General features: G+C 54.2%; 2 protein-coding genes across 3 annotated transcripts; one reads left to right on the top strand and one right to left on the bottom strand.

Annotated features, from left to right (window-relative positions):
• Positions 1-891: 891 nt before the first annotated feature.
• ZNF394 (zinc finger protein 394) lies at positions 892-6,784 on the top strand. The gene is made up of 3 exons (XM_055136120.1): positions 892-1,462; positions 3,171-3,306; positions 5,853-6,784. Exons 1-3 carry the CDS (start codon positions 1,049-1,051, stop codon positions 6,650-6,652), a joined length of 1,350 nt encoding a protein of 449 aa, XP_054992095.1. The 5' UTR covers positions 892-1,048; the 3' UTR covers positions 6,653-6,784.
• Positions 6,785-7,665: 881 nt separating this feature from the next.
• LOC101553106 (zinc finger protein 436-like) lies at positions 7,666-17,427 on the bottom strand. Of its 2 annotated transcripts, none has more exons than XM_055136123.1 (5): positions 16,402-17,427; positions 15,288-15,434; positions 14,479-14,567; positions 14,101-14,227; positions 7,666-10,609 (listed from the first exon to the last, which is right to left on the bottom strand). In XM_055136123.1, the coding sequence occupies exons 2-5, from the start codon at positions 15,319-15,321 to the stop codon at positions 9,576-9,578; spliced, it is 1,284 nt and encodes a 427-aa protein (XP_054992098.1). In that variant the 5' UTR covers positions 15,322-15,434; positions 16,402-17,427; the 3' UTR covers positions 7,666-9,575. The 2 variants fall into 2 exon arrangements, with proteins under 2 accessions (XP_054992098.1, XP_054992099.1); XM_055136124.1 differs by lacking the exon at positions 16,402-17,427 and adding an exon at positions 16,089-16,191.
• Positions 17,428-19,856: the final 2,429 nt, after the last annotated feature.

Here is a 19,856-nt window from a genome sequence, read left to right as displayed (position 1 = left end):
ACCCAGCACCACATATGGTCCTCCAAGCACAGCTGGGTTCACTCCGAGGAGGAAGAGGAGGAGGAGGAGGAGGAAGAGGAGAAGGTAGAGAAGGAGGAAGAAGGGAGAAGGTGGAGGAGGAGGAGGAGGAGGAGATAAGAAGGAAGAAAGTAGTAGTAGTAGCTGTCGTCTGGGGCTTGAGAGATAGTACAGCGGGAAGCTTCCTGTGCCTTACAAGCGACTTACTGAATTCAATCTCCAGCGTCACATACAGTTCCCCGAGCAACGCAGAAGTGATTCCTGACCAGAGAGCCAGGGATAACCCCTGATAATGTCCGGGTACTGTAGTAGTAGCTCTGTACTGTGGCACTGTCCTCCCATTGTTCATCTATTTGCTGGAGCGGGCACCAGTAATGCCTCCATTGTGAGACATGTTGTTACTATTTTTGGCATATCGAATATGGCATGGGTAGCTTGCCAGGCTCTGCCATGCGGGCAGAATACTCTCAGTAGCTTGCCGGGCTCTCTGAGAGGGACAGAGAAGTCGAACCCGGGATGGCCGCGTGCAAGGCAAACGCCCTACCCGCTGTGCTATCGTTCCAGCCCCTGATAATGCCCAGGTATGACCCAAAAACAAAATAAAAAGGTCTTTGGCCCACAAGGACTCTGCGGTTAAAAACTCGCCACCAGGCTTGGTTACTTCCACTCTCGGTTATACAAATTTACACGTGCACATGTCCAAGGATTGCAGTCACATCATCTTCCGGCAAAGATTCGGTACTGGGTTCAGGAAATTGATGGCAAGCCACCGAGATGCATCGCAATCCTCCGGGGCGCCTAGAAAAGACCCGGAAGTGATGAGTGGGGTGGGTGCCCCCGGGGAGTCGGTGACGTACTTCCGGTCCGGGCGAGCATCGTCTCATCGCCGGGAGATGCAAGTTACTGCGGGGTGCTGATACCCGAGGGTCCGCGCGGGGACTAGTGCGTCCCGGCTTTGGGGAGGCCCCAGGAGCATTTCCGCGCATGCACGCACGCCGCACCCTAAGAAAGTCTTTCCCGCCGGAGAACAATGAGTTCCCCCTTGGCCGCGAGTCCGGGCAGCGACCCCGCGACGGGGGCCTGGATGCTGGCCGCGCCGCCCCTGCGGGATGGACTCTTGATAGTTAAAGTGGAGGAAGAGTCTCCTCCAGGCGGGGACTGTCAGGATCCCGAGGCTTGTCGCCAGCACTTCCGGAGGTTCCGTTATCAGGAGGGGGCCGGACCCGAAGAGGCACTGCGCCAGCTCCGGGACCTGTGTCGCCGCTGGCTGCGGCCCGAAAGACACTCCAAGGAGCAGATCCTGGAGCTGCTGGTGCTAGAGCAGTTCCTGAGCGTCCTGCCCCGGGAGCTGCAGGCCTGGGTGCGGGCGCACGGCCCCGAGAGCGGGGACGAGGCCGCGGCCGCCGTGCGCGCGGTGCCCGCGCCTGGCCGGCCCTGCCCGCAGGTGAGGCGGGGCGCGGGGCTGCGCCTTGGAGCGCCCTGGGCCGGCCGTCAGACGAGGCTGGGTGGGAAGCGGACCCCACCGCCCCAAATAGGAAGCCCCCTTTATGCGGGTGGATGGCTCGGCGATCCCCTCCTTCATTTGGTAGTGATTCTGCTTGTGAGGCCTGCTTGCAAAGCCTTTGCTCCAATCCGTTCTGCCATTTCCAGGCTCTTCTACAGCCTTCTAGAATAAGCCAGGAACTCTGCCATGACTTCCATGAGTTCTGAGAGTCGGGACAGTCTATTTAAGGGAGGTCGGGGCTTCCTTAGACCCTCGGATTTGTAGCCAGGAGCCTGGACCTCTTGATCTGATACCTGCGTGGGGGAGAGGGTCACCCTTTGCACTCAGCCCTCCACCTGAGATGTGACTCCAGGTGTAAACGTCAGAATTCAGTTAAGTTGGGGGCTACATGGTGTTAGTTTTTCCTGCTTGGGGCCTTTGCAGTCTTTACCTATAAACATCACCGGTGTTTCCTGGCGAGACTTTTTACACAAGCAGGCCCGCTCCGGTCATAGTTCACTCAGTCCCACTTTAGCTAAGCCCTTCTTGCTGAGCACAGCGCTACCCAACTGGGTACCATCCTTTGCTCTTTGCCATCTTGTGCCACTCAGCTGCTGCTGGACTCTAGGACAGAGCTAAGTAGCTCCTGTAAAACTGGGGTCTTGGGGCCATCGAGACAGTACAATGGACAGGGCACTTGCCTACACATGGCCGACCTGGGTTCTATCCCCAGCACCCATATGGTCCCCTGAGCCCACCAGGAGTGACCCCAGAGTACACAGCCAGGAGTAAGCCAGGTGTGGCCCAAAAAACAAATGGGTCTAGCCCATTCTTGGTTGCAGACTCTTGGTCACTGAGGGACCCACCGGGATTGGGGTGTAGACCTGTGGGGGGCCGTGGGTCCCGCCCTTTCTTTACCACTTGTGGAGTAGGTGGCTCCTCCTGGGAGTCTGGTCCTGGAGTTGAAGCAGCCCTGGGGGAGGGATGGTCATTCCAGCCTCTTCCAGCCACTCTCCCGGACTAGGGCTGCTCGCGGGTCAGCTGGATATCCCAGACGTGCCGGATGACAGCAGCCTCCGAGCTCACAGCAGCCAGGTGGTGCCTCTGCCCTTCCCCGCGCCAGGGGCTCCTCTCCATGGGCTGCAGCTTCCCGTGGCATCGGCTGCTTGCTTTGCCACACGTTCTCCATCCCAGCCTCGCCCCTGTCTCAGGTCGGGGCCCCTCCACCTGCCTCAGAATGTCTGAGCTTAGTGCAGCCTACAGCAGCGTCCTGGTGTCTCCGAGGAGACCCACCAGGATAGTTTTCCTTTGCCAGGAGCCAGAGAAGCAGCTCATGACCAAGATAGGTTTTGTGACGCTCGGGTGCTTTGGACAGGAGACACCGCCTGCCAGGGCCCGGGGACAGCACAGCAGCAGGGGAACTTCCGGTGCTGGCCTTTGGGAGGGAGAGACCAGATTAGGCAGCCTAGGCATGGACAGGTGAGTCGGCACTGGCCGCTCCATGGTGTCTAGAAGCACAGCATAGACCTGGGGCTTGTCACCTTCCCACGCCCCGTGACTGAAGCCCCGCTGCCCACTGCGGTTGGTACCTGGCACTGGGGTGATGGAAGCGGATCCAGGCCCGGGAGAGGAGCTGGGTGGCCAAGTCACCTGTGTCATGTGGTTTCAGGGGTTGGTGGCAGTGGAGGATGCGGCAGTGTCTCTGGCCTGGGCGGAGCTGGAGCAGCTGGACCTGACTCAGAGGGATTTCGATGGGGAGAGCGTGCGGAAAGCCTCCTGTTCCCCAGGAGACACGATGTTCCCGAGTAAGTGAACCTGCAGCTCTGTGAGAGCGTAACCTATGGAAGGACAGACAGGAAGAGGGACAGACTCTGCCTGACCAAGACCGGGAGTGACCTTTCCGATCTGTGCAGTCAGCGATATGTTCAGCCCTTTATGTCGGCTCGCTTTTCAGAAAACACATCTGAGGGCCAGAGAGGTAGTACAAGTCTTAAGACACTTGCCTTGCATGCCACTGACCCTGGTTTGATTCCTGGCACTGTCAGGTGTGGCCAAGTCCCTCCCCCTCAGACATTTCTTTTTTTTGTTTTGTTTTGCTTTTTGGATCACACCCGGCGATGCACAGGGGTCACTCCTGACTCTGCACTCAGGAATTACCCCTGGCGCTGCTCAGGGGACCATATGGGATGCTGGGAATCGAACCCGGGTCGGCCGCGTACAAGGCAAACGCCTTACCCACTGTGCTATCGCTCCAGCCCGTCCTTTTCTTTTTAAATTTTTTTTAAAAATTTTTTATTAGTGAATCTCCGTGAGGTACAGTTACAAACTGCCACGGCCTGCGCGGCCAACTTGAACCTCGGCCGGAGAGAGGGAATGAGAGTTGAGTGGGCTAGGGAGGACTGCATGCAATATGCGGCATACAGCAAGTTTATTGAAATCCAAGCAGGTTTATATAGTCTTAGCTTAGCAATGATCAGCAGGTTACATAAGTGGCATAAACATTATTAAGTGGTGAGAGCATCTTTATTTTTGCCAATCTTACTTGTTTTTCGGTTCCTTCTCTCAGCCTTGAGAAATATGGGAAAGCAGATGTGGCCTTGAGCATGGCCATGGCAGACACGAGCCAATCCTCCCTTCAGCCTCCTCTCGAGTCCAGCTGCCAGAGCATGGTGGCCTTTCAACTTTTCTCTCGAGGCAGGTCGCCAGAGCGTGGTGGCCCTTCGACCCCCTTTCCAGGCTGGCCGCCAGAGCATGGTGGCCCTTCGGCCGCCTGTCAAGGTTGGCTGTCAGGGGATGACTCGCCCTCATGCCACGTTTCTCCATACTCATTCCTGTTTACAGGAACTAAGGCAGGGGGTGCCCAGGCCCGTCCCCAACGACAAACTGACAAACTTTCATGTTTGCATTTCAGTCGTACAGTGATCGTTTACATCCCTCCACCAGTGCCCAGCCTCCTTGCTCCCTGGACACAGTGGTGTCTGCCAGACTGAGCGTTCATTATAGGTTATTAGAGTTCTCCCTTCATGGGCTGTGGAGTGTGGCGATAGGCACTGGAGCAGATAAGACCCAACCTTGCAAAGCGCCCCAGAAACAGCCTCGCAAGAGGGAGTATCTGGGCAAAGTTGGCAAGAACAGGCTGTCAGCACGGGGTGTTCTGCCTTGAGCCTCACTCGACCTCCTAGTCACATGCTCCAGAGACATAGGAACTGTCATGTACTTTTAGCAGGTCATCCTGACCACTACATCTAGCTTTGATGGGGATTGGCCTGGGGAAAGCAGGGTAGGAAAGGTGATAGGCCCATAAAGCTAAACTTTATGTGATTGGACCTTCCTGTAGGCAGAGACCCTGTATAAAATATGTGTGTATTTGGCAATAAATAGCTATCAGCTGCTCTCAGAGGGGGTTTCTCCATACACCCATCATTCTTCACCCCATATCTGCCCGGACCCGGTGCGCAATGTGTCCTGGCACGTTGGAGAAAAACTGTTCCCCAACAATGAACCACATGTCTCATCGATGTTTTCATATAGGCATTCCTGAAACGCTGACTTTCACTTTGTTTGCATGTCATGGTCAAACCTAAGAATTCAGGCCGGAGCGATAGTCCAGCAGGGAGGGAGTTTGCCTTGCACATGGCTGACTGGGCTCAATCCCCAGCATCCCATAGGATCCCCCAAACACCTCCAGGAGTAATTCCTGAGTACAGAACCAGGAGTAACCCCTGAGTATCACCGGGTGTGACCCAACAAGCAAAACACAAACCCCTGAGAATTCTGTGTATTAGGGTCGGTGTCCTCAGTAATGGGTCAGTCAGTAGCTTCTGTTTACCACGGGGATTCCCTGCCCAGCCTGGGCGGCCTGTGTGTGAGTGAGTAACACCAGCAGACACTTTCCTGAGGGACCTGGGGACCCGCTGAGGGATGCAGCCCCCTGAGCCCTGGAGGAGGAGGGTGTGGCGCCCCTGCCCATTTCTCCTGGCCCAGAAGCGACCCTCTTCCCACCACCATCCTGGGGCTGAGCCGAGAACACCCTAGATGAGGGGGTGGCTGGAGACCCTCCTCAGGCAGCACAGGACCCAGCTGTTCCTCAGAGGAGAAGCTGCGTCCCCTCTTATCCCCCTTGCCAGGCCTGCTTCTGCTTCTAGAGGACGCTGGATGGCAGGAGAGGTGGCTTGGCCGATGGAGCTACCATCAGGCCACTGCAGAGAATCAGCATGAAGATTATTCTTGGGGAACACTCCGGGGGGCGGGGGGGGGGTGTGTGGCCTGGGCCAGCCAGCACTTGGTTTCACTTTTGCCCAGGAAAGAAGTGGCAATTCTTAGTTTTATTTATTTATTTTTTTTATTTTAGGTTTGGAGACCAGAAGGGAGAACAAAGCGTTGATTCCAAAACAAGAAATTCTGGAAGAGGAGGACGGACTGCCCCCGTTTGATGGGGACGATGGGGAGGAGCGGGCAGGAGGGTCCCTCTCACCCAAACGGGAAACCCCTCAGGAGGAGCTGGGACCCCGCGGCGGCCCCGGGCTGCCGCCACCGGCCGAGAAGGGGCCCAGGCCTCACCCCTGCCCCGAGTGCGGGAAGGCCTTCAGGCAGCGCTCGGACCTGGCCAAGCACCAGCGGGTGCACACGGGCGAGAGGCCCTACGCCTGCCCCGCGTGCGGGAAGCGCTTCAGCCAGAGCGCGGCCCTGAGCAAGCACCAGCGCACGCACACGGGGGAGAAGCCCTACGCGTGTCCCCGCTGCGGGGACAGCTTCCGCCAGAGCTCGCACCTCCGCCGGCACCTGCGCGTCCACGTGGGCGAGCGGCTGTACCGCTGCGGCCAGTGCGGGCAGCTGTGCCCGGGCTCCAGCTGGCCGCGCCACCGGCGGCTGCACGGCGGGGACCGGCCCCACGCCTGCGAGCACTGCCCGAAGAGCTTCAAGCGCAGCTCGGACCTGGCCAAGCACCAGCGGGTGCACACGGGCGAGAGGCCCTACGCCTGCCCCGCGTGTGGGAAGCGCTTCAGCCAGAGCGCCACGCTGGCCACGCACGTACGCACACACACGGGGGAGAAGCCCTACCGCTGTGGCCAGTGTGGGGACAGCTTCCGCCAGAGCCCGCACCTGGTGCGGCACCAGCGGGTCCACAGGAATAAAGTCCCCGCCTCCTGACGCCTCCAGCCTGAGCCATTTGCTTTCCGATACCCAGGTGCCCGGCGTCAGGTTCTGGGTCTTCACCCTCAGGAGCGCCCTCTGACCTGGTCTCCATATACGTTTCATCTGTTAGTGACACACACAGGGAAAGCCAGAAAAGGAGCCCCCCCCCCCCCCCCCCCCAGGCATTGGCCTGCAACACCACAGGCTCTGGACCTCTTGCCAGGAGTCACTCAGAAATGCCTTTCTACTTATACCTCAGACACCTTAGGACTTAAAATAGTCGCAAATTTCAGCGTGTGCATGAGGCAATCTTTTTTTTTTTTCTTGGGTCACACCCAAATGCACAGGGGTCACTCCTGGCTCTGCACTCAGGAATTACCCCTGGTGGTGCTCAGGGGGCCATATGGGATGCTGGAATCAAACCCAGGTCAGCTGCATGTAAGGCAAACGCCCTACCCGCTATGCTATCGCTCCAGCCCAAGGCACTCTTAACATTTCTGCGTTGGTTTTTTGGTTTGGAGTCATACCCAGTAGTGCTCAGGGATCACTCCTGGCAGGGCTTGAGGGTCCATGCATGGTGCTGGGGTTTGAACTTAGTGGCCGTGTGCAGGCAAGCGCTCTGCCCACTGGGCTGACTCTCTGGCACCATTTTTCTTCCCTTTGGTTTTTGGGCCACACTAGGCGGTGTTCAAGGCTTATTCATGGCTCTGTACTTAGGGTTCACTCCTGGCGGTGCCCAGGGGGCTGAATGTGCCAGAGATTGAGCCAAGATCAGCTGTGTGCAAGGCAAGTGCCTTAACCGCTGTACTATCTCCCGGACCCTCATGTACACTTTCTAGAGGGGGCTGTACTCGCCAGTACTCAGGGCTTACTTGTGGCTCTGAGCTCAGGGATCTCTTCTGATGGGGTGCCGAGGATTGAAACCTGGTCGGCCGCATGTGAGGCAAGCACCTTACCTGCTGTATTATCACTTTGGCCCCTCAAATATACTTTTAACCAATGACTGGTAACATGTAAGGACACACACATAACAGCTCAAAACAACACACGTTTATTATCTCTGTTCTCCAGGGCAGCAGCCCAGGTAGATCTAGCCGTTTGGGGGCTCACAGGCTGAATCAGAATGTCCTGGGGCTGAGCTCTGAGCAGGAAGCTCTGGGGGAGGGGTCTGCAGCCCCTCGGGCCGCTCCACCGTCAAGCCAGGGTGAGCCACCAAATCCTGCTCATGCTCTGAACGTCTTTCAGTTCATCCCTTAAGCCTCCAGGCCAATTCTCTGCTTTTCCAGGTGCCAAGCAATTAGAGATGGTGCTCCTGGGTGATCTGGGTCACCTGTGTCTTTTAAGTCCCTAACCTTACCTGCATCTACAAACTTCCTCCAGCCAGGACACGAAACCTATCTGCAGGTTCCAAGGATGAGGGCACATGGGCATCTTCCAAAGAGGGGGGCGTGCAGCCTACCGTGATTTGTTTCACACTTCCAAGAACTTGATGTAACTTGCTCATCCACTGTGCCTTTGGGGATTGTGCTTCAGCTCCGGCCTGCCGTGGCTTTGATTGCCGTCAGCTCTTCAGCACGTGCTCATGCGGCAATGAAAAGTCTGTATTTTCTGAAGTTTCAGCCCCGTGGACCCATTTGATTGTCTGTAGACGCTATTTCGAGTCTGGACATAATTCTCTGTCAACTGTATGACCTGCAAATATTTTCTCCAGATTTGTGGGTTGCCTGTGCATTTTCTTCAAATTTTATCAGGGGGCAGACAAAAGGTTTAACTTGTCACTAGGTCTAATTTATCATTGTTCCCCTTTATCTGTTACTTATTTTGGAGGGAAGGGGCACACCTGCCTGTGCTCGGCTGATTCCTGGTTCGACACACAGAAATCACTCTCGGTGGGGTCAGGAGACCATATGAAGTGCCAGAGATCAAACCCAGGGTGACTGCATACAAGGCAAATGCCACTTTCTGTCCCATTGCTCTGGTCTTAACATCTGCTTAACATCTCAGTTGGTTTCAATATACATGCAGGGTTAAAACTGCTGGTTTAAATGCTTGCAAATGTATAAGCGGAAAAGCATAGTACAGGAACAGCAAAGGAGAATATTCTGGGGTATTTTTCCTAATTTACATTTCCTTAGAAAATTTTCTGGTGCTATCCTTCTGGGATTCTAATCTCACTAGCTTTAGTTTAAAATGACTATTCAGAGGGCTGGAGGGACAGTACAGTGGGGAAGGTACTGAAATGCCTTGCATGTAGACCACCTGGGTTTGATCTCCAACACCACATATGGTCCGCCAAGCAATAATAACAAGAATAATCACTGAGTGCAGCACCAGGAGTAAGCCCTGAGCAAGCGGGGTGTGACCCCAACACAACACCAAAAAAATTTCCTATTTAGAGAGCCAGCAGCGTCAAGTAACAACCGTCAGCTCTGTGACTAGTTTTCCTGCTGGCACTAGGCATGCAGCTCCTTACTATTCCTCTCATTAAACCAGATTTTCTCTGTGCTGCCCCGGAAACCCTCCTCTCCTCTTTCCCTTCAGCTATTTTGAGTTTGTAACTGATACATCCACATTGACTTCTTGTCTTCTCCCATACCTGAGGGAACGTCCAGAGAGAGCCATCCTGCGTGTGTCGCAGTTTCACGTCACGTTTTTGCCATCTAGCATGTAATATTTAGAACTGGTCTTATGCCATTAAGAGCTAAGAATCACAGCATGGTGGCCAGAATGACAGTCCAGCCGGGAGGGCACTTACCTTACACACAGCCGATCTGGGTTCGATCCCGCCATCCCATAGGGTCCCCCGAGCACCGCCAGGAGTGATTCCTGAGTACAGAGCCAGGAGTAACCCCTGAGCATCGCTGGTGCCCCCCCACCAAAAAAAAAAACCCAACCAACCAAAAACCAAGAGTCACTGCATGGGTTTGTTGGCTCCGTTCTAGCCACTGAGGATTTCTTTGTGCTGATAAAGCGCCGCTCGCACCCCGAGGCTTCTCTGGCGTTTGTCGCACTTGCAGGCCTTCCCTCCCGCGTGGGTCTTCTGGTGCTGGATGAGAGATGAGCTCTGGCTGAAGGCTTTGCCGCAGACCTTGCAGGCGTAGGGCTTCTCCCCGGTGTGCGTCCGCAGGTGCTTGGTGAGGGAGGAGCTCTGGCTGAAGGCCTTGTCGCACTCCCGGCACTGGTACGGCTTCTCTCCCGTGTGGACCCTCTGGTGCCTGACCAGGGCTGAGCGGTCCCCGAAGGCCTTTCCGCAGTCCCCGCACTGGTATGGTTTCTCCCCACCGCGTGTCCCGGGGGGCCGAGCCAGGGCCCCGGCTGGGTGGCACGCATCCCCGGCGTGGGTCTGGCGGTGCTGGGCCCCGACGGCGTCCCCACTGTCCCGGCAGCCACATCGTCTGTCCCGGGCGTGGACTCGCTGGTGCCTGCTGAGAGCCGGTGCGCCGCAGAACGCCTTCCCGCACTCCTGGCACAGGTGTGGCCTCTCCCGGGGGTGGCCCCGGCGGCGTGGGGGCGCCGTGCCCCCCGCATGGGTCCGCTGATGCTGCAGGAGAGCCGAGCTGCGGCCGAAGGCCTTCCCGCAGCCGGGACACGCGAAGGGTTTCTCCCCCGAGTGCAGCCGCAGGTGCGGGACCAGGGCCGAGTAGTAACGGAAGCAGCGGCCACACTCCCGGCACTGCCAAGGCTTCCGCACCGACTCGGCCTTCCGCCGCCCCCGGGGCGCTGAGCTCTCTCCGCTTTCCTGAGGACTGTCCATCGGGCCTCTGGTGTATTTGCTTCTGATGTGCCTTAAGTCTCTGGCCTGAGTTACCTGCTGCCGTTCCAACGTGCCCTCGCACGCCCACGTTTCAATCAGCCTGGAGTCCCAGAAATCATCGGTCTTCAGCCTTTCGATTATCAGATCCCTCTCGGGTGATATTTCATAACCCTCCAGCTTTGAAAGGGACTCATTCGCTTCAGGAGTAGATTCAGAATCTGAAATAAATTACGAAAAGAACAACTGTGTCAAAAAAAAAAAATAGTATGAAACTAATGTCCAAGGCCAGGAAAAACAGGGCCCAGGAGGACTGGTCAATGGCCACAGTGTGTGGCGGGTGAAGGGCAGAGAGGAGAGAAGGGACCAGTATGACAATAAGAGTATGACAGTAGGACAATAAGCAACAGTACAATAGGAAGGGCGTTTTGCCTTGCACGCTGCTGACCCAGGTTCAATTCCCGGCATCCCGTATGGTCCCCCCAAGCACAGCCAGGAGTAATTCCTGAGTGCAAAGCCCAGAGTAACCCCTGAGCATCACCAGGTGTGACCTAAAAAGCAAAAAATAAATAGAAATAAACACTCTGAACAAGAACTAAGTGTTGAAAGTAGGTAAAGGTATATACATGATAACCTTTCAGTATCTGTATTGCAAATCATATTGCCCAAAACTGGAGGGATGGGGGGAGAGAGACAGAGAGACAGAAAATAAAGGTGTCTGCCATCTGCACAAAGGTGTGTGTGTGTGGGGGGGGGGTTCCAGGAGAGAAACTGGGGACACTGGTGGTTGGAAATGTACACTGGTGAAGAGACAGGTATTAGAAAATTATATGACTGAAACCCAATCATAAACTGTGTCTCTGATTCAATCAGTATTTGAGGGTTGGAGAGGGAACAGGACGTAAGGCACTGCACATCCCTAGCATGAGACCGGGTCTGGCTAGAGTCGCATGAGCACTGTCAGGTGTCACTCTTGGACACAGGGCCAGAAATAGACCTTGTGTATGGTCCCAAACCTTATAAAACATTTATTTGAGCTGCTGGAGAGATGGCTTGGAGGGAGGGAGGAACATACGCTTTGCAAGCAAGCGTCCCAGGCTCGATTCCCACCACTGCATGGTCCCCTGGACACCGAGCCAGGAGCAGCCCATGTGTGCCCCCTAGGTGTGGTACCAAGAGAACAATAAAAATAAATATTTTTGGGGCCGGAGTGATAGTACAGCAGGTAGGGTGTTTGCCTGCATGTGGCCGACCTGGGTTTGATCTCCAGCATCCCATAGCACTGCCAGAAGTGCTTCCTGAGTGCAGAGCCAGGAGTAAGTCCTGAGCATCGCCGGGTGTGACCAAAAAAAAAATTAATTAAAGTAAGTATTTATTTGAAAGACTTCAGAAAGAGCTGGAGGAAAAGACAGATGACAAAAATTCAGAGACATACGAAAGCAGGGAGGGCTGGGGAAAAAGTACTCTGTGCAGGCACCTGACTGGCATGTGACCAACCCTGTCTGACCACTGGCACCCCATCTGGTCCCTTGAGCACCTGAGCACAGGGCCAGGAGTAAGCCCTGAGCACCACCAGCCCCCAAACCAACTGACTATAAACAGGGGAATGACTGATACACGGCAGGATAAAGGAGATCCCGCGATGATGACATTCTATCTAAGAGAGTGGCAGAGTGAGTAAGCAGGAAGGCAGATAAGCAGGAGGAAGAGGAGTAAGTATCAGCATAAGACAATGAAGGAGGGGCCGGAGTGACAGTACAGCAGGTAGGACGTTTGCCTTGCACGCGGCTAACTCGGGTTCGATTCCCAGCATCCTATATGGTTCCCCGAGCACCGCCAAGAGTAATTCCTGAGTGCAAAGCCAGGAGTAAACCCTGTGCATTTCTGGGTGTGACCCAAAAAGCCTGAAAAAAAAAAAAAAAAAAAAAACGAAGGAAAGGGAGGGAAATCATAGGTCAAGATTGGGTAGTTTTTTTGGGCTTGAGTGATAGCACAGCAGGTAGGATGTTTGCCTTGCACGCAGCCAACCCAGGTTCGAATCCCAGCAACCCATACGGTCTCCTGAGTGCATAAGCCAGGAGTAACCCCTGAGCATCGCTGGGTGTGACCCCAGAAGCAAAAAAAAAAAAATTGGGTAGTTTTAGAAAAGTGATGGAAAATAACAGACAAAATATTGCTCATATTAATACCACCCGGAGTCAGCCATTTTTGAATGTAAGAAGTTCCCTCGGGTGAGAGATACACCTCGAAGGGCTGAGCGCATGTTTGCATGCAGGAGGCCAGATGTGACATCACCTGTAGCAACCCCGAAGCACAAGGTAAGGGGGGGGCTCTGGGTAATGCCCTGTGGCCCCAACTTTCCCTCCCCCTGAAAAATAAGTTCCTCTTATCTTTCTGTTTTACAGCCCGTAGGACACTTGCCTTGCACACTGGCAACCCGGGTTCAATCCCAGCATCCCTGACGGTCCCTTGAGCACCGCTAGGAGCAATTCCTGGGTGCAGAGCCAGGAGTAACCCCTGTACATTGACAGATGTGGTGCGCCCCACCCTAATAAAAAAAATATAAACCATGGGCTGGAGTGATAGCACAGCGGGTAGGGCATTTGCCTTGCATGCGGCTGACGTGGGTTCGAATCCCAGCATCCCATATGGTCCCCTGAGCATTGCCAGGAGTAAGTCCTGAGTGCATGAGCCAGGAATGAACCCTGTGCATGACCGGGTATGACCCAAAAAGCACAAACACCCCCCCCAAAAAAAAAACCATAAACCAAAGGACTCATCAAAAAAGACACATTACACACAAAATAAAGATAATAGCAAAATGGGGGGAGGGTGGCATTGACGAGATCATACAGGAGTAAGTAACCTGTTTTACATCTGACTGACCCCAGTTTGAACCCCTACCTCCACACCTCCACACATGGTCCTCCAGCACCACGGTGGGGGGGGGTCCTTCTAAATACTGAGTTAGGAACAGAACCAGCTGGGTGTGGAACCCCCACTTAAAAAATCATAAAATGACTAAAAAATAAGCAGACTTGAGTATCTTTGGTATCATAGCTCATTAAGCTTTCCTTTACAAAATGTGACAAAGACATGTTCCTTCTAGAAATCTGATGTTTTCGAGGCTCACTCCTCGCTGTAATCTAGTCTAAGTCACTCTCTAAGATGCAGGAAGGGAGGATGGACACAGGGACGGATTCTTTGTGCAGAGTCCTCCAAGAGTGCAGCAACATTCCCCCGGGGAAGGATCATGGTTTCAGCCTGATGTGCATCTTTGCTGAAATGAATGATGGCCCGTGGACCGTTGCTCTACTGACCTGCGTTCCCTTCCCTAGGACCACACGGTTTTACTGACGGGCACTTTTTAAGTCTTCAAGTCCGTATAATGAAGCTGGCCTTCTCCAGTGCCACACTGGTATGCTCCACTCACTAGAGAAAGGAGCCCAATTCTAAGTGCCAAGTGATCAGGGATTCCCAGAACCTAAGAAAAACTATGACATTTGATTCTCTGTTGTTTTGGGGCCACACCTAGAGGTGCTTAGGGCTTACTCCTGAAGATGCACTCCGGAATCATTCCTGGTGAGGTTCAGGGGACCATAAGGAGTGCCAGGCAAGTGTCTGCAAGGCAAGTGCCCAACCCGCTATACTATCACTCAACCCCTCCTCCTCCTTCTTTGTATTTTTTTTTTTTGCAAATCAGTTTTCTTACCCCAGAACACCAGGCTCCCACAACTGTCCACCACCATCTTCATACCCATGTGCCTCTGGGCTGAGTTCAGCTCGTCCACCTCCTCATGGGCCAAGTCTAGTTCCTCACCCTTGACAGTCACCAACTCCTGGAAAACAAGCATACTTCCCTTTAGTCTGGGAGTCCCTGAGATAAACTGGCAAGTGAGAAGAGGGAGAGTTTCCTATACTGGGGGCGGGCTGGGCCACACCCGGCCAACCTACATTCAATTCCCAGCACCACAGGAGCGATACCTAAATGCACTCAGCCCTGAGCACTGCTGGGTGTGGCCCCCCCAAATGAGACTTTAGTGGGAACCCCAAAATAAGATGGAAGGAGAGAGAAATCACTCAGACTTGCCTGAAACTCAGCAGGAAATGGCTCTGTAGTCGGCTCCACCTCTTCGGTGCTTTGGTTTGGGGACAGGACGGCATCCTCTGTCCTCAGGGCTGAAAAGGGCAGAAAACCAGCTCTGAGCAGACAGTGCTCCTCTGATTGCCAGCGTCCTTGGAACAGGCCCTGGCACAAGCCAGCTGCCATCCATGCGTCAGATCTGTCTTGTGCACTCAAGTTTAGCAGAGGACAGAGGTTGAACATGCTCACATACACACAGCCCAGCAACCTTCACGAACAGCCTCACAAAAGCAAGCACTACGGCACATTCTCCCTTCCCGGGCTCGCAGGACCTATGGATGAGCCAAAGTGCAGGATAAGGAAGCCTGGAGGGAGTGGAGGGCGACACAACGGCAGCCGTTGGGGCCCTCTCCAAATGTGTGAGCTCCCCTCTCCCCTCCTGACATGGGGGAGCACCAAGCTTCTGCCTTCTTTTTTTTTTTTTTTCATTTTTTTAAAAATTTTTTATTGTGGAAAGTTACAAAGTTACAAAGTTTTCAGGTTTGCTTCTGCCTTCTTATCACGGATCTTACCTCTACATGTTCCCCCCCCCCCGTTTATTTTCTTTAAGTTTTGGGTCACACCCGGTGATGTTCAGGGGTTACTCCTGACTCTGCACTCAGGAATCACTCCTGGTGGTACTCAGGGACCCTCTGGGATGCTGGGGATCAAATCCACTCGACCACGTGCAAGGCAAACACCCTCCCTGCTGTACTATCGCTCTGGCTCCACAGGTCCTCATGTTTCAACTCCAGGTTCATTTCTGGAAGCCTTACCTTCCTCCTCAACCTCAATGCTCAGGTAATCCATGATCAGCTTCTGGTTTATCCTGTTACCATCAAATTTCAGTTTCTTCAAAGGCAGGGATTTTCCAGCAATTCAGAACCTTCTTTGCAGAAACCGTTCAGCTCAGCTCTGAAGCTCTGCAGAGAGATTCTGAGGTTAGGCTTGGTCTCATCTGGGACAAGTTCCCAGGCTGGCTCCCTCCTGCTCCACTCTTAGGCCTCCCCGACGCATTTCAGGTCTAGGAGCTCAGACCCTTCTTTAGATTAAACTGCTGCCACAGCTGCAAGAACCTCTCCTACCATTCCAAGGCCTGTCATGAGCCACAGGCGGTCTGAATCCGAGCAATGAGCTGCAGAGCTCTGCCTGGGGTGCTAATGCAGGCAAGTGCCCCAAACGTGGCCTGTGGCTCAAGGAGCACAACTGCCACAAGCAGGGTTCTTAGAGTTGATTCACCCTTAATGTTGCGGAGTTGTTCTTTCGGGAGGCAAACCTGACTCTGGGTGTTTTGGGTCTTTGTTTTTGGAGTCACACGGTATTCAGGGGACCATATGGGATGCCCAGGATCGAACCTAACTTGGGTCGGCATGTGCAAGACAAGTGCCCTCCCGGCTGTACTCTCTCCAGTCCCAGGGGTGATTCCTCAGTGCAAATCCTGGAGTGACTCCAGAGTATCGCCGGGTGTGGCCCCAAATTACTGACAAAACAAAACAGAGCCTGAAGGCTCTTGCCTGGGTGACAGGCGGAAAGCCCATTAAAAGCGCGCGCCGGCAGGGGGCGCGCGCGCTCCGTACCGGGGCCGCCTCGGAACTCCCGCTCCCAGAATCCCTCGCGGGGCGCGCTCCGGACTCCACTTCCCAGACGGCCCAGCGCCGCCCCACTTCCGGAGTGCCCCGCCACCACCCCGCGCATCCGAGCCCGCTAAGGCGCCGCGGGGCTCCCCCCGGGGGACGCGCGCCCCGCGCCCCGCGCCCCGCGCCGAGTCGGGCTCGCGGGCCGGACCCGGCCTTCCCGCTCCGAGGCCGCGGTGGGCGCCCGGCCGGGCGGCGGCGGGGGGCGCGGGTGCGGCCCGGGCGGCGCTGGCGGCCGCGGGCGCCTCAGACCCACCTTCTGTCGCCCGGGCCCGGGCCGGCCGGGCGGGGGGCGGGAAGGAGGCGCCGACGCGCACCCCGAGCCGCGGGAGACAAAAGGCTCCAGCCCGCGGCTCCGGGCGGACTCGCATCTGCGCACTCGGAGGCGCCCGCGTCGGGTCGGGGGTCCAGGCGCGAGGACTCCACTTCCCAGAGGGCTTGGGGGCGCCTGTCGGCGACCGTGAGCCTTCGAGTGGAGCCAGTCCCCCCTCGCTGGGGTCTCCTCCGCGGGTAAAGGAGAAGCTGCCGTTTAAGATCTCCGGAGGGGAGGCTGGAGAGATGGTACAGCGGGGAGAGGGTTTTCCTGGCACGCGGCCGACCTGCGGCTCCATCCTCGGCATCCCGAGCACCGCCAGGGGTGATCCCTGGGTGCAGAACTCGAGTAACCGCTGAGCGTCACCGGGTGTGGCCCCCAAACACCACACCCTAGATAAAAAAAAACAAACCTCCAGACGGAGTCTGGAGAGACAGGCTCTTACCACGCTTGCTTGCGTGGTCCCTCGAGCGGAGCGACCCCCGGTTTGGCTGTGACCTTAAAAAAAAAAAAGAAAAAACACGCCAAATAATAGAAATAAAAGCTCAAGGGTCACGGTCCAGATGTTTTGCATGCCAGAGCCCAAAGTTTGATGGCCTGGATGAAACCCTAACTACCGGGTCTGGCGGGAAAGTGAAAACCGAAATTAGGTTAATTTTGCTCATGCCAGGCTTCTGGTCATCCTTTTCTCCTTTGGGGCCGAGGAGCGAGCTCAATGAATGAGCACATACGTTGCCTGCTGGAGAGTTGGGACAGTACCACACGGTCCCTGAGCAACCTCCAAGAATCAAGAGGGATTAGTGCCCTGTGTCGCCCATAATCAAGACACCTGAGAATTAGAAAAGAAATTAAGCCCAATAAAGTGCAGTCAAGCATTCTTCACCTGGTTCTACAGAAGAGGAAAGAGGGCCCCTGGAGTGATAAGTACAGTGGGCAGGGCAGCCCATATGGTCCCCTAAGCCCCCAGAAGTAAACCCTGAGCACTCCTGATACAGGCCAAAACCCAAAAGCAAAACAAAACGACCCAAGGCCCCTTCAAAAAAACAAAAGGGGCGGGGCTGGAATAATAGCAAAAGGGGTTGGAGAGACTGTTCAATAGGTAAGGTGCCTTGCCGGGGCCTCCTATTTGGCCTCCCAAGCACCACCTGAGTGATTCCTGAGTGCAAAGCCTGGAGTAACCCCTGAGTATTGCCGGGTGTGGCCCAAAAGTCACAAACAAGATGGAAGGAGCCAGATGAGTTTTGAGTCCCTACAGACCCTGGCCACCTGGTGTGACCACTCAGATTAAAGAAAGGGGTGACATAAGCTACCTCTGACTGGTGCCAAGTAATCTCATCATTGGCCACCATCCAGATCTCATGTCCTCTCCCGGAAGGAAACATAACATGATGCTCGCCATAGCCATGCCACCGGACCTGCTCCAGGCTGTTTCACTAGGAGTGCCCCAGAGGGAGGCAGGTGAGACCCCCTTCCTGGCACAAGGGACCCAGCCCCGGCAGCCAACAATCTCCAGAACCCAGCCGCTGCCACACTCACGGCTGCTCTCCACACGCCCAGGCAGCATCATCCACGAGTGAACCTACTCCTGGACACTTCGTACTACACACCCTACCCATACTCCAAGAGAACCACACCACATTTGATGGGGTTCAAATAGTAGGCAACCAATCATAGAGGGAAATATATATATATATATATATTTACATATATATAAGAACTGTATTCATATGCCTAATACAGTAACAATGATGTGTCTCATTCCCCTGACCCCAAAGTGCCTCTAATGCGGCACCATTGGGAAGGACGAGTAAAGAGAGGCTGCTAAAGTCTCAGGGCTAGGATGAATGGAGATGTTACTGGGCCCGCTCAAGCAATTCGATGATCAATGGGATGACAGTGATATATAAGAAAGTCCTTGGGGCTGGAGCGGTAGATAGCACAGCGGGTAGGGCATTTGCCTTGCACGTGGCCAACCTGGGTTCGATTCCCAGCATCCCATATGGTCCCCTGAGCACCCCAGGAGTAATTCCTGAGTGCAGAGCCAGGAATAATCCCTGTGCATCGCCAGGTGTGACCCAAAAAAGCAAAAAAAAAAAAAGTCCACAAGGCTCAACCTTTAACAACATGTTAGTGATATCTTATAGAAGATCTTAATGATCCCTGCCAAAATAGAGCAGTTTTCACACTCTTTGCTCTATGAATGCCTTTTTGCAGCATTTTCAGCGGTTTTCCATAACAAACAATACAAAATATATTATTTTGGTTCTGCTTTGGAACAGGGATTGGAGTTTGGGATGGAAACATCCCAAATATGATGGTGGGAAGGTGTCATAGTGGTGGGACTGGTGTTTGAATATTAAATGTAATCAAATATTGTTAACAACCTTATAAAATAAAAATTATTTTAAAAATAAAGGGGGTGAGGAGCTTTCTTTCACGACCCTCAAGTTCTGAATGAAGGTGCTGGTTGCATTTCTGTCATTGGAGAAAAGATAAAGGGTCATATGACTGACAAGTGCCATGCCAGGATGTCCCAGAAGCCTGCTGGAGCGATGCCACGGCCAATGGCTCCTGACAGTGCCACGGGGTCAGTTCTGTGCTGGGGCCTCCTTGTTCTCCAGGTCTCCAGGAGCGGGCCCAGAGCACAGGGCCAAGAGTAAGCCCGGCACACACAGGTGTGGCCCAAAAATAAAATCCAAGCTCAAGTGTTGTGAAGGCAGGTGTGACAAGAAAACTTCTTGTTGTTGAGAAGGGCCATTGTTCAGGGGTCACTGGAGGTGCATGTTCCCTAGGACCACGTGTTTCTGGGGATCAAGCCCAACACTCCTGCATGCCCTTTGAGCCATCTTCCCAGCCCCAGGTGTCTTTTCTGTTTAGTGATATATTTTGTTCCTCAAATGCAGTATCTGATACTGACTTCTTTTTTATTTTGAGTTATAAAGCTATGGAATGTAAAAGAAGGATAGCTAACTCTTCTCATAGAATGTATATACATGTACACATGTATGTAAATAGCATATACAAGTATGTATACAAACACTTCCCCCTACCTTTTTTTGTTTGTTTGTTTGAGCCCCCACTCTTCAGTACTTGGGGTTACTCCTAGCTCTATGGGCAGGAATTACTCGGGATTGAACAGGGGTCAAGAGACTGCAAGGCAAGCACCTTACCCTCTGTACTGTCTCTGGCCTTCCAACAGTCACATTTTTGGGTCTCAACTGCCAAATATCACTATTGGTTCTGGAATTGCACAGCACAGAATGATCTATGTCTATCAGCACAGAACCTTCTATGGGGCAGCCAAGGGCTAGTTGCTGGTTCCATCACCCACATCACCCAGTGATGCACAGGGGTCACATCTGGCTCTGCACTCAGGAATTACCCCTGGCGGTGCTCAG

This window comes from Sorex araneus, chromosome 4 (genome assembly GCF_027595985.1).
Source record: "Sorex araneus isolate mSorAra2 chromosome 4, mSorAra2.pri, whole genome shotgun sequence".
NCBI classification, from domain to species: Eukaryota; Metazoa; Chordata; class Mammalia; order Eulipotyphla; family Soricidae; genus Sorex; species Sorex araneus.
The sequence above is the reverse complement of the archived record's forward strand: the minus strand, read 5'-3'. Positions and strand labels throughout refer to the sequence as shown.